Raw genomic sequence first — 15,064 nt, forward strand, 5'->3', positions numbered from 1 at the left:
AACCCATTGTTTATTATATCTAATGAGATATTAAATTATTACATTATCATGATATTATGATGTATTAATATACCTTAATATGATATATATATATATTTAAATGTTGTTACAACAATAATCGTTACATGTATGTCTCGTTTCAAAATCCTTAAGTTAGTAGTCTTGTTTTTACATATGTAGTTCATTGTTAATATACTTAATGAGATACATACTTATCATAATATCATGTTATATATATATATATATATATATATATATATATATATATATATATATATATACACACACACACATATATATGTCATCATATAGTTTTTACAAGTTTTAACGTTTTTGGGTGGTCAATTGTCTATATGAAACCTATTTCAATTAATCAAGTCTTAATAAGTTTGATTGCTTAACATGTTGGAAACACTTAATCATGTAAATAACAATTTCATTTAATATATATAAACATGGAAAAGTTCGGGTCACTACACTGTTAACTGCAAGACTATCACTGGAGAGTCATATTGCTTGGTAATTACGGATGAGTATTCTCATTTCTCTTGGGTTGTGATGCTAAAGCTTAATTTAGATACTTTCGAGCACATTAAAGTGTTGATTCTGAAACTTGAAAGTTTGTATAAGTTGAAGGTTAGAATGATTCGTACTGACAATGGTACATTATTTAAGAATAATCAGATGCTGCTATTTTGTAATAAAAAGGGGATACATCAATAGTTCAGTCCTGCTTACACACCACAGTCAAATGGTGTAGCTAAAAGAAAGAATATGACGTTAATTGAGACTGCGAGAACTATGCTAGCTGATTCGTGTTTGCCCATTGTTTTCTAGGGTGAGGCTGTGAGTACAGCGTGTTATGTGATGAACAGCGTTCTAGTGGTGAAACAACATGGTAAAACTTCTTATGAACTGTTACATAAGAGAAAGCCTAACATTAAGCATCTTGAACCCTTTGGTGCTCCTTGTACTATTCTGGTACGGGATACAGGAGGGAAATTCAATTCAAAGGCTGTCTCTGGTATCTTCTTGGGTTATGGGAATCTAAATAAGTGAGTGTACAATACTGAATCTAAGTGTGTTGAAGAACGTTTTGAGGTAGATATTCAGCGTAACGCTCTGGCTCGTATTAGTAAAGGGTTCGCATGGCAGTTTGAATATGATAAAATTTTTGACTCATTTAACCTTCCACCGGATGTTAAAGACGATGAGGTACTTACTCAGATGTTATATGATGTTCAGAATTCCACAGAGAATATCATTTCAATTCCGAGTCAGACTCAGAACCAGATTCAAATTAATCATCAGACTCCAATTCCGAGTTCGCGACGAAGTACTCAAGGTAATCATTCTAATGCAGATCCTAATGTGGAAATGGTGTATGAGACAGATGAGGATAGTGATTCAGAAGAAGATGAGGGAGCTAATCAGACACGGTTGATAGAAGAGCATATGAATCCTCTTTATAATCAACCTCCAACTGTAACAAGGGCTGAACCACCAACTAAAGTAGGAGGAGTACGTAGGTTAAATTGTGTTATCATGCCTCCAAAACGTCTGGATGATTATTATGTGGATACAAGGGGCATTCCTCATATTGGCATTCCTCATGCCAAGTCTAATGAAGCATCTACATCTGAAGTTCCTTCTACATCTGATGTTCTTGAGTAAAGTGAGAGTCAATCGGCAGCAGAAGATGTTGAATCAGAGAGTGCAAATGTGGTAACAGCTTTCTATTCCTCATTGAAGAAGACAGGGAGAGTATTTGTGCATGCTCACTCATGCTATGTGTGTTAAATTGAACCAAAAGATGCCTTTGAGGCGTTGAAGTATTATGAGTGGGTTAGTGCAATGTAGGAGGAGCTGTTATAGTTTAAACATTTGAAGCTTTGGAGACTAGTCAATCCACCGCATGGTTATGAACCCTATGGTCTTCGATGGATGTTGAAGAATAAGAAAGATGAATAGGGTATTGTTATCAGAAACAAAGCTAGGTTGGTGGTAAAGGGATATCAACAAATCCCTGAGATTGACTATGATGAGGTTTTTGCCCTTGTTGCTAGACTGGAAGCAATTAGAATTTTCTTGGCTTTTGCGTCCTTCATGGGATTTAAAGTTTATCAGATGGACGTTAAAAGTACATTTTTGTATGGAGAGATGAACGAGAAGGTTTATGTTGAACAACCACCTGGTTTCGAAGATCCTCATTTCCCAGAAAAGGTTTATCGACTTGAAAAGGAACTTTATGGTCTTCACCAAGCTCCTTGAGCGTGGTATCCCACGTTGTAACTATATGCTTGAGAACGGTTTCGGAGAGGTGTCATTGATCAGACACTTTTCATCAAGAAAAAGGGATAACATCTTATGTTAGTGCAGGTTTATGTTGATGATATTATATTCGGGTCAACGGATCAGGGATTGGTTGATGAGTTTGAGAAGTCATGCAGCGGAAGTTCAAAATGAGTTCCATGGGAACTATAAAGTTTTTCTTAGGTTTACAGGTAGCTCAGATGGATAAAGGCATCTTCTTGCATCAGACCAAGTATGTTGCTGATATCCTGAAGCGTTTTCAAGTGGAAGCAGAAAGACCAGCTAAGACTCCGTTGTCAGTGAATCATGAGATCTCACCTGATTGTGAGGGTGCTAAAGTGGATCCTACTTTATACAGAGTGATCATAGGTTCTCTAATGTATCTGAAAGCTTCTCGACCAGACATTATGTTTGCGGTTTGCTTGGGTACTCGTTATCAGGAAAATCCTAATGTTCATCATATGTTTGTGGTTAAGAAGATTTTGAGGTATTTGAAAGATACACCGAGTTTAGGTTTATGGTATCCGTGTGAGGATGGTTTTGATCTCACAGCGTATAGTAATTCTGACAATGGCGGTTGCAAAAAAGATTTCAAGTCAACATCAGGAGGTTGTCAGTTTCTTGGTAGCAAGCTAGTTACTTGGCAGTGTAAGAAGCAGACAGCAGTGGCTCAGTCCATTTGTGAAGCAGAATATATTGCCGCGGCCAGCTATACATCACAAGTCATCTTGAACCAACAGCAACTACATTACTACGGTTTGCATATTTCTAACACTCCTGTTTATGTTGATAATACTGCTGCTATAGTTGTCACTAAAAATCCCATAAATCACTCAAAAACGAAACATATAGGATTAATTACCATTTCATTAGAGACTGCTATGAGAAAAAGTTGATAGATGTAGTGCAGATAGACACTACAACCTAACGGGCAGATCTTTTCACTAAAGCTTTTGATAAACCACGCTTTGAATTTTTATTAAAAGAGATATGTGTTAAATTACTGACTGATGTGGTTCCTGAAACTGAGGCTCCTAACACAGAGGAACCTCCCAAAGAGACTGAGTTGTGAACGCCTTAGAATTGCCTCTATAGTATGTGTATTTTTGCATTGTAGTTAGTTGTTCATGTGCATGTTTAATTTTTGTTTGCATGATAGATAATAGTTTTTCTAATGGAACTGCATGCTAGTTTGTGTTTTTATTTTGTTTTTATGTTTTTGTACAGATAAAATCAAAAAGCCATTAAAATTATAAAAGCAGAAAATCAAATAAAAGGTTGAAAAATAGGAAAACCATACAAATTGAAAATTCAGAAAATGAGTTGCTTATTCTATATGTGGGGAAGTGATTGTAATACTGAACTGACATGTATAAAGAATGATTGATAGTGTATTGGTAGACTTTAATGACATAATTCTAGATAGAGATGATCACAATAACAACACATAAATATCATGATGAGGAAATCATGGAAAGGTTTACAGTGGTTGAGGGTAGTCACCTACTTATCACTGAATATGTACTGAGAAATGATTGTTCAGAAACTCAACAGACGGTTGAGGTCTCCCCTACTACGATTTATACTCGGTAGCAAAGTATAATATTGTGAGTCCCCAAGGTGAGCATACTTTGTCTAGGACGCATACTTGTTTCTATTTACCTTTATTGCTTGGACAAAAAGTTAACAACATACATGTCGGGTATCCAAAGGGAGGTGTTCTCTCTAGAATGGTTGAGAAGTGCAATTTTGTATCACAGACAAAGAATGGTTTGAACAATGCAACGTCATCGGGTTATAGATTTCAACATTAGAAGATCGATTTTCTGTGCAGACTCTACAAAAGTCAAAGACAGTGGTGCATCATCATGAATGGTTGTATTTATTTCATTTGTTTTGTTTATGTTTTGTAATCTAGCATGGAGAAAATTGCAACATCAGAAAATTCAAAAAAAAAAAAATTTGTGCTTACGTTTCTTTATTCAAGTTGTAAATAAATTGATGCACCATATTATGGAAAGAGGATCATGGATCAAGAATTGAACAAGTTTGAAGGATTCATACGTTATTCTCATCTGAGACAACAGATATTTTAATCCGAAAATTGTTTGGGTGTTTTAGTTATCTACATCCGAGGAGGAGAAATGTATCCGATCATCAGATATACAGAACTTAAATCATTCTATGATATCAGATTGTATCTATTGGCCTGGATAGCAGGGGATATCTTCTGGAGGGTATCTTAGCGTTCCATCACTCAAATACATATATCGCTACCATTCATCCAACATCATACATTATACGATTTCCGTTTAAGTATGGGGTTTATAGCGACCGGTATGCGTCTTTTCAAAGTATTCAATAAATTTGAGATAAACAATATTATCTGAAACGAAAAGTATAAGTTTAAGGTAGAAGCTCATGGCTAACAGGGTTGCTAGAAACATCGTGAGATGGTTCTGTTCAATCAAATTAAAAGTACATTGATGTGATAAGAGGACATCGTCAATATATTTGTGCTCAATTGTTCGACCTAAAACATCGTGCGATCTTAAATGAGGACTGAATTTCTGATCAAATCTAACATTGAAAAATGTTAATGTAATTAATCTAACGTGATCATCAAAGTCTAGGTGAAAGTTGGTAAATGTTTATTGATATATTTGAAAGTTGTTCTGTTTATACTATGAAAATTAATGAATCATGTCGACATAGTTCAGTTCTGATCCCCGAAATCAAAAGATTAAATCAATTTGGTATGTCAACTCACAAAAATATGTGTTATGTTCTTTTAAGTGTGGTTTATGGAAAACGATGTCATTTATTGATCGATGAAACTGATGTTAATATCTGAATGATTGCAGACATGTAAGGTTTCGGTAATATGCTTGCTATAATATTGTTTATCATGACACACTGGATTGTGTACAATTTTCTTGCTTTATAGCTTTGCATGTGCTTTTATATCTGAAAAACCTAAAAATATTTGCATCTTCTTGTTAGTTGCATATGCATTTATGTTTTAATTATTAAGCTTAGCAACTCAGTTCTATGAAGGGTTCACTGTGAAAGGAATCTCGTGTTTTTCTTTAAACCTTAAAATACGTTGTTTAGAGCTTAACGGAATAAAGCGTATTTATTTTTTGTACTGTTGAGATCAGTCCCAGCGGGAGTGGACTAAGAATGGTTTGTGGAATTGAAATTAAATTTTTCTAAGTTTTAAACTATAAAGACAGTCGGTCGAGTGAGTGTACACACACGACCGAGTGACTTACTCACACGACCGACTTACTTTGTAAAAGATTGTGATGTGTTTTGAAGACACTCGGCCGAGTGAGTCATACTCACAGCCGAGTGAGTGACACACTCGAACGAGTGTATATGGGGGTATAAAATGTTTTGATTGACGAATGGCTCAAAATACTTGTGTGATTTTGGACGAATTTTACCTTGAATTTTCGAAGATAAGGAAAGAGCTTTTGATCTTGCATTTTAGATACAACTTTTTCTTGTGATTGCAGCGCTACCATCAAGGTATCCTAACTCGCTTTCATTTATGTGTAATCGTTGATTTTAGGTTCGAAGGTTAAAACCTTAATCGAATGGTTTTAGGAATTGATCTGTTAAAATTGATGTTATACTTATGCTTATCGGCCTGCTTAGAGGCATATGTGACCAGATTTTGAGCCAAAACAGCAATTTTTGATCGATTTGTGAATTTGGGTGTTCTCAGATCTGAAGAACACTCTCGACCGAGTGTGTGACACACTCGACTGAGTGAGTTCACACACTTGACCGTTTATCTACACACACGATCGTGTGTGTATACACACTCGACCGAGTGTACTGAAACCCTAATTTCTGATTTTTGCTATTTTTGGTTATTTTATTGAATGCATGCCATATTATTCTGAATGTTCTATATAGTCTTGATTAAGTATGCCAGGTGGTAGTTTGATTGGAAATTGGAGATTTGATCTTGACCGTAGGAGAGTTTTGGCCAAACACAGGCTTATCCAAGTGGAATCCAAAGTTGTAGCCACTCAGACCACTCACGAACAATGGAAGGGTCTAGATTGCTTAACATTCCTTGAGATAGGGGACTATTACTGTCCCAAGCTTATTCAAGAATTCTATACTTGTGTGGCCTTAGAGGAGTGTAAAAAGAAGTATGTCTATGCTAATTTCTTTGGGAAGGCATATAAGTGGACCCTAGATGAGTTTGCTGATCATTTACTGTTACCGTACTGGGGAGCCAAGATTTACAGTCCTAGCAAAGATCTTAGGAAGATTCCTAGCAAATTTGATGCTGGAGGAGTAGCTTCTCACATCACTAAGCCAGGTTATGTAATTGGTTCCAATAGAATCGAGGTTAGAGACAGTGATGTTAGGAATGACTTGATACCTAACATGAGTATTATCAAAAGAAATGTGGTGTTTAGAGATCCAAATGACGATCTGCTTTTTGGTACTGAAGCCGTTCTATTTTATTGTCTTACGGAACGAATTAAAGTGAATTTTGGTCAGATTGTCATTAATATTATGAAGGATATCATGGATACTGAGGAAAGGCCATTTCCTTATGTTGTTCTTTTGAATCACTTGTTTAATGAGTTAGATCTGTTTGAGAACAAGCATTACAATATGAAGCCAGTTCCAGAGGATGTTATTGTGGTACAGTTTCGATGTTTGTGCTTTCGTGTGTTTATGCTTAGTAATGTTTAATGTATTTTGATAAGGCTAGTCTGTTAGCCTTGAAACTATGGTTTGTAATAAACTTTAACCTCTGAACGATGTAATTGTGCGTTTATCAGTTAATGTGTTTATCATGTTTTCTTATTCACCGATTCATGTAATTAACTTGATACCCCATGATACATGGTGGTAAATGCTTAACTGCTGTATTGTTTTGAGTTTCTTACAGAATATACGAAATGTCTCAAGAACAACAACATACCTCAGAGGAGACACATGAAGAGCAACAGATTCCGTTATCTTCAGAACTACCTGGTCTCATTGGACGTGAAGACACAAATGTGTTAGCTTGTGTGGATGAGAAAGGAACTAAAGCTCAAAGGGGAATCTTTGGTCCTATTATCAAGTTTCTAAAGCGATCAAGAATCTTTAAGGCGATTACTATTGAGGGCACTCCGTACTATTCGCATCAGAGAAAGTTCTGGGAGGTTGCTAGCATTGTTATGGAGGATAATAAGCCAGTGATACTAAGTTCAGTCAACAACACTATCGTTAGAATCTTTGCTCAGACTATCAGGGAAGATATTGGGTTTCCTGATGATGATACTATGCCAACTTCGTTACCGGCTTTGAAAGTTAGAAGGTGTTTGAAGCGTTGCGGGTATGCTGGTGACATTACTAGGGCTGTGAAGCGTACTAAGTTCAGTAGACAGTACAGATACTTCATGTATGTGCTTTTAAGGTGCTTGAGTCCGATGCAGGGTGGTTTTTATGAGATGACTGAGAAGTACAGTTCTATGTTCGTTGCGTTAGTTTTGAATGCGGATTTTAATTTTTCTCAACTTATATTTGATGGGATGTTGATGAACGTGAAGAGAAAGGTTCATCTGGTGTTTTCGAGGTTCTTGCAGATAATTTTGGAAAAGCATGTTCAAGGTTTAAAGAAAATTCCTCGGGATGTGCTGAAACAAAATCATTTGAATGATCAATCGTTTAATAGGTTTATGCAGAATAGGATTGGTTCCGTTGAAATCCATGAGAAAAGGCTGATTGGTCATCTGGCAAATGAAAACTATGTGTGCCCAGAGGGTTTGAGCTGTCGTCATGAAAACATCACTTCGGGTGATGAAACTGATATTACTATTGCTGGAGAGGAAGAAGTGAATCAGCCACCACCGAAGCAAACAGGTCCTCAGTTGGTTGATGAGGATGATGTGACTGCTCTTGATGACAGTCAAGTTAATTTGATAAAGAGGAAGTTAGCTGAAGCTTCAAAGGTGTCTACCAAATAGAGATAGAAGCGTTTGAGGATTTTGGTTAAGGATGGAAGTTCGTCTTCAACTACTAAGTCATAATCGAAGGTCACACCAACCACTCAAACTGCTGCTGATATTGGTGGTTCTAATCAACTTCCACTCACTCAACAACAACAAACACCACCTACTCAACAAGTTCAAACTTCTCAGCGACCTGAGGTTGTTACTGGAGATTTGACTGGAATAGTTAATCGGCGACTTATTCAGTTGACTTCAGATTTTGCAAAGTCTCAAAAGGCTGCTGAGGAGGAAAGGCAAAGAAGAGAAACAGAGATGTCTGCTATGAGAGAGTTAGTTGATAGACAGCAGGCAAGAATTGATGAACTTGAGAAGAATGTGGGGAGTCAAGCGGGAGAGATTCTGGCTTTACAAACTCAGAATTAGGATTTGACAGAGAGGTTGAATGAGTGGGAAAAGAAAATTGTGATTGAAGAAGAGGAGGAAGGGCCAGATCCTTTTGGTACTCTGGATGATGAGGAGGACAAGGCTCTTGAGGTTGCCAAAGGTTACACAGAAGATAACCCATTGTACGTAACTCCACTTCAAGTTATAACTGTATCTGAGTTTTTGGCTATGCAGGATCGACTTAATCATTCTACTGTTTATAATGATTTAGAAGAAGGGGAGATCCCACCGAATCTAACCGAGACTGGACATGAATTGATGAAGCGTCTAGAGCAAGAAGCTAAGGAATCTGCTGACGCTGCATCAAAAGCCTCGACTTCAGGGGCTCATAAGTTTGATAAGGATTTAAGTGATTCTGATGTTGTTGATGAGAGAGATAACAGTTTTGATGAGGTAATAATTGAGGATGAGCCGACAGAGCCATATCCACGTAATGAAGGTTTTGCTGATGATGATCTTCCAACTTTTTCTGATTATTTTAAAATGAATGATGAGATTTTGAATAGAAAATGCAAGGAGAAAGAACAGAAAGAGCAAGAAAGTGTGTTGCCGGAAGGGTTTTTGCAGGTGAAGATTAATAAAGAAAAGGTAGAGATTTTGGAAGAGGATTGGAAGATATCAATGAGAATTCGAAAGTATGTGATGAATCCTGAGGCGAAGCCTCAATTTTTGAAGTTTATTGAGCACTGCGAGAGTTTGCGTTCTAAAGGAAAGATTATTGCTTGGACTTACATCAAAGAGTTTGATATACGATCAAGAAAGAACACGGAGTGGATTACATCAAATATGCACACGAGTTCACTTCGTTACCATATTTTGAATTTATGCAGGTTGCTAGGCTCAAGATGCTATATCAGGATTATGTTGGTATTCCTGACCTTTTGGTTCGTAAGATAAGAAGATCATATAGGTCGCCTAATTTCATAGATTTCCGACCCCAATTTCCAAAGATCTCTTACAGGACGAACAAGAAAACGGGCATCAGAAGGAAGATAGTTAAATATCAAACTGTGAAGTATATGCGAAAGGTTCCATTGAGGAAAATGCCGCAGCACTTCAGCCCTCGCTTTCGTTGGTGGTATTATGACGAACGCTCAAAGGAAGCGGTTATTGCGTTAGATAAGGATGGAAGAGATGTTAATGATAGTATTAGGGTTCTCGATCCGATCTGGTTGAGAAATTGCTGTAAAGAAGACATATTTACCCTATACTACAACAAGATGCTCTATCGCCCAGAAAATCGTGTGCAGGCTGAACAGTATTGCAGAGTTGTGAAACTCTGTTATTTGAAGAATTGGGTGACTGATCCTTTTACTGATTGATAGTAGAATTTGTATAATACGGCTAGGTCTTAGGGGGAGTTTGTTGGTGCATGAATCCCCAGCCGTAGTTTATGTTATCGATTTAATACATTCAACTATGTAATGACTTTATTGTGTGACTATTGATTACATTCGTGTTTGTGTGTGCTTAATTATAAAATATTCAATATGTTAAACTGCATACTCAGTCGACCGAGTGTATTCACACACTCGACTGACTGTGTGACTCAGTCGACCGACTGAGTGACTCAGTCGACCGACGGTGTCTGATATGCAGTATATACACGGGTTAAAGCCTTCTTTGTGAGGTTACACATTCCATTAACCCTAGTCGACTGGTTTTCATCCCTTTCGATCTCTAACACCATTTACCACCGAAATTAATCGTTTAGGCTTCGTTCTAATCTAGATTCACCTCTAGGTTTGACCTATACGAACCCAACGCAACCCAAAATCTTGGTTTAAGTCGTCTCTAGTGTTTTCGGCCTCTAGATACGATCCATGCGACCTAAGATTCGTCCAATAATCGTCTACACTCAATAATATTTTTTACAAATTATATTATATATATACTAGATTATTTGTGTTTTCATATTTAGTTGGAATAATCATCACAAGATCTACAACATCTATGAGAATGAAGAACCATTGTTTTAATCCAAATGATTCGTTAAATAGTTGGGCGTTGACTTTGAACTTCTTTCATTCCTTCATAACAGTTTCTTTGTCTGCTTTCCATTTATCCAGTCTTTTGTCAGCTTTTTCTACCTGAAATTTAACAAATTCCCACCAAATGTGTGAGCTCTGTTTTTTTTAACATCAATAAGTTTGTAATACTGGGTGTTTAGTATTTCAAATTACCTCTTTATTCCAGTCTGTACGAAATGTCGACCAAACTAAAATGACAGTTTGCATACCGGTTCCTCCAATCATTCCTGACCATATTCCCTAAAAAAACAAATACCATGCATCTTTTGAGAGCATTCTAATTGAATAGACAATGCTTGTTTTTCATAAATATAAATTGGCCATTCGCCAAATAGATCGAGATAACTTTTTCAACTAAGAGGTTGTGAGTTCAAGTCCAGGGTGGATAGTTTTTATATATTCGTGTAAAAATTTGTGCAAAGTGAGTGAGTTTACCTTTAAGAAAAGTACACACATATTGTAGAAGTTAGTTATCAATGTGTAAACGTTACCTTGACTCCAAAGTTGAAATAAAAGCCGAGAAGAAATCCAAGAGGAATGCCTACAACGTAATAGCATCCGACATTCACATACGCTACGTACGCTTGCCACCCGCACCCAACAGCCACACCTTTGATCAATTCATCATGTCAATATGAATAATTTGACTAAACTTGTGTAAGTTTACGAGAAGCTAGCTTAGCTGGTGATACCTGATAAGATGGGTTGTATACCATTGAGAATTATGGTAACAGCGAGTAATGGGCATAGATCAGATACTGCATTCGCAACAGTTTCACCGCCAGTAAATGCGTAGCTAAGAACGTCTCGCACTGACAAAATGATCATCGCTTCAACTAGAGCGATCATAAATGAGACACTAGTCACTGTTAATACTGAAAAGGCTGCAGCTTTTGGGTGTCCTGCACCTAGCTCATTTCCAACCCGAACACTATTTTTGAAATTGTCTCTTCAGTAATTTCTTTATATCGTACGTTTGGTTTTGGGTTAGATTTATAAATTCTACTCCGTATATATTACGAGCAATACTAAAAAAATATGAAATGAATACGATACATGCCCCTAGTGACTATTGTTAACCTTACCATGATTATGAAACTATCGATCATTTAATTGATTAACATCATTTATTTTCATTTTAAAATTGAACTTGAATCATTTGCTACATTAATTTGTTTGTATTTATTTTCATGGGCTTGTAATGGGTTTGAGCTTTTGGACAGAGTACTTTGTAGTCCAGTTTGCTCTATTTTTTGTATCTTACAAGCTTTCATTTTTTTGTGAAATTTTGTTTCATACGGAGTATATTATATTCTAACGTATGTTACGGGTCATACGTTAAGGTGATTTTAATGAATACAAAATTTCCTTAGATAGCATTATCTGAATTTAATACTCATTAATTTAATCTTATAATTTCCCATTTCTGTGTTTACATTAATTACAAATTTTGATATTTATGAAAATTATGAGTTCATTAAATGCAGCTTAAAGTATGCACCCATGACATAAGTTAGCAAAACTATATAATTATAACGTATATGATAAGAATAAGATTGATGATAATAAATCCATAAATAATTATAATTATACAAAGATTATGTCATGTAACCTACACGACATAATCTTTGTATAATTATACATATATTTAATTGTGGTAAATGGTGTCACCATTTGATTGGTTGACACCATGTGTTAATAGTAACTTTTTTTTTTCAAAACATGATTACCCCCAAACCATCAACCCAATACCATCCGGATCCCCTGACCCGCTCCACCAACCCGACCTGAATACCCGCTATTGTAGCTGCAGTACCTTTTTTTTTTTTCGAAACCAACCCGCAGCGAAAGCGCGGGCCAAAAAACTAGTTATAATTATTTATGGATTTATTATCATTATACACAGTGTAAGTCTCTAATACTGAGAAAAGTAACCTGGCAGCTGCATTGAACCCAACTGAGACCATGAACACTAGTCCATTGACACCCGAGCTGCATTAATTTGTCAGAAAACAAAATATTAGGTACTCCAATATTTATGAATCATGTTTACCTTTGCTTCATTAACTACAGTAAATGGTCCTTTTGGACCGCAAATTTATATATGTAGCTAAGGAGTCACTCTCGTAATAAAGGTATGTGGTCCGAGTAGGTGAACGCTGAGTACTTTGTCACAGATTCAAACCTTTGGTCCACTCAGTATATGCTAATCCAAAACTTATGTTTCGAGCCATTACAAAATCGGCTAGAAAACGTCATTTAACAACACAAATTAAATGTGATACAATAATATAAATCAATGAGACTTACCAAACTGAGAGGGCATCCAATGCCAGCTCGGGGTTGTCAAGCATCCCCGTAATTAACACGAGTATCTGAAAATACCACGTTTCCAAACACAACATAACGGCGGACCCACTCGACAATTTCACAAATTCCCATATACCACCAAACGCCTTCATGTTGAACCCGGTCCACGTGGACTTACATCTATCACTCATCAAGATGTAAACAAATTGACCCACTACTATGATCCACCAAGACAAACTTAGGGTTGATGATGCACCGAGCAACCCCAATCCTAACTTGTACACCATGATCCAAGAAAGAATCAGATGCACAACTAAGGTTCCGGCTGAAATATAGGCGCTTGGCGCCACAATACTTTGTGACTGAAGAAACTTTTGTATAGGAAAATTTATGGCATATGCGAAAATTTGAGGAATTAGACCATAGACAAATAAAGATGCCGCAGATGCCATTGATGGCGATTGTCCTAATAGAATTAAAATCGGCTTAGAAAATACATAAATTATAGTGATCGGGATGGCTGTTATTAAGAGGACGATAGTGGATCTTTGAAGGTATACTCCAAGCATATCATATTTATGTGCTCCAAACGCTTGTCCACATAGCGTCTCCACCGCGCTACCCATTCCAAGCTATAATCACATAACATACATATAAAATCATTATAACAATTTCGTAGAGGATGGAAACCACTATAACTAAAACGTTTTCATACTCTGGCCTGAATTTTTGGGTTCGCAGAGGAAACCTCTGTAGCGACAAATACATTAAATCCCCACTAGCTAGTAAAACCTCTGGGTGACGAGCCCCGAGCGACGAGACCCGTAACCGGGTGAAATGTGCACATTGGCACCCCCTAGTCATGAGCCCAATTAATTCGATCTTAGGTGTTACCAAAATTCGAACCTGGATCTCCTGTCTCATTGGGTACTCGGTAGCCACTGGACCATGCTCAAGTGGTTACTTTGGCCTGAATCCACGTACAACATATTAATTAGTAGCCGGATTTCTCTAACACTGCTAGACCGGGTCAGCCGCCCATATGGGGGAAATCTTTTTCAGAGTATGTATATGTTCAAATTCACTATCTTAAACTTTTTTTTTTAACGTTTTGTCCCCATTGTAAAAATTCTTAACCCACCACTGGCCTTTGGTATCAGTTCATATTTTAAAATGTAGAAGATATATATATCAAGAGACGTTGACATACTAAATTATTTGCTTTCTAGCCAAATTTGCTTACCTAAGATTTCACGGCTAACTTGGCAAAAGTACAAAACCATATACATTACAGTACGTATATCATTGCATTAGATTCATTATAAATCGTCGTAATGCAATTATTGATTTGGAGGTGTACACATTAAAGAGTGATCGGTTTGTATGCAACTACAAAATATGATATCTGACAACTTTACCCTTAGACCAAACACCCAAAAAAAGTGTTAATATAATACGTACCTATATGACAGTGCACGTTTATATTTGCCTTTTTCCGATCTAAAATGACAGTGCACGTTTAATGTAGTCAAAATATTAATTTGTCGTGTGCACATTTATCATGATCATTTTATTTATTTTGTATAAAAATCACAACAATAATGGACAAGATTAAGAAAACAAACCATGAGGCCATAGGCAAAGAGTTGAATCCCTTGGTTACCGAGGGATGCAGCCGCGAGTTCCATGTTTCCAAGATGACCGGAAAAGATTCGGGTAGACTGTGACATGGCGTTATTGATCAAGTACACCATCACTGCGGGTGCAGCCAACTTGTATAGTAGATTAAGTTCAATTTTCGAGGCCATCACAAACCGCCTCATCTTTGGTGTATTGGTGTCCGAAAGTACTCTCTCGAGCTCCACACTAGTGCCATGATCCACTAGAGATGGTGAAGTTGTGTAGTCTTGAATTGGTTGTATAAGAGGATATTGTAGTTCTTCATTTGAATGGGACTCCATTTTGTTCATGTAAAAATGGATGGATGGATGGCTG

The 15,064-nt window shown here is 36.7% G+C and overlaps 1 protein-coding gene across 1 annotated transcript; it reads right to left on the reverse strand.

Annotated features, from left to right (window-relative positions):
- Positions 1-10,689: 10,689 nt before the first annotated feature.
- LOC139851496 (protein DETOXIFICATION 40-like) lies at positions 10,690-15,039 on the reverse strand. The gene is made up of 7 exons (XM_071840562.1): positions 14,695-15,039; positions 13,070-13,701; positions 12,695-12,751; positions 11,452-11,690; positions 11,251-11,369; positions 10,913-10,999; positions 10,690-10,819 (listed from the first exon to the last, which is right to left on the reverse strand). Exons 1-7 carry the CDS (start codon positions 15,037-15,039, stop codon positions 10,754-10,756), a joined length of 1,545 nt encoding a protein of 514 aa, XP_071696663.1. The 3' UTR covers positions 10,690-10,753.
- Between the last annotated feature and the right edge of the window lie 25 nt (positions 15,040-15,064).

The sequence above is a fragment of the Rutidosis leptorrhynchoides genome, chromosome 6 (genome assembly GCF_046630445.1).
Source record: "Rutidosis leptorrhynchoides isolate AG116_Rl617_1_P2 chromosome 6, CSIRO_AGI_Rlap_v1, whole genome shotgun sequence".
Taxonomy (NCBI): Eukaryota; Viridiplantae; Streptophyta; class Magnoliopsida; order Asterales; family Asteraceae; genus Rutidosis; species Rutidosis leptorrhynchoides.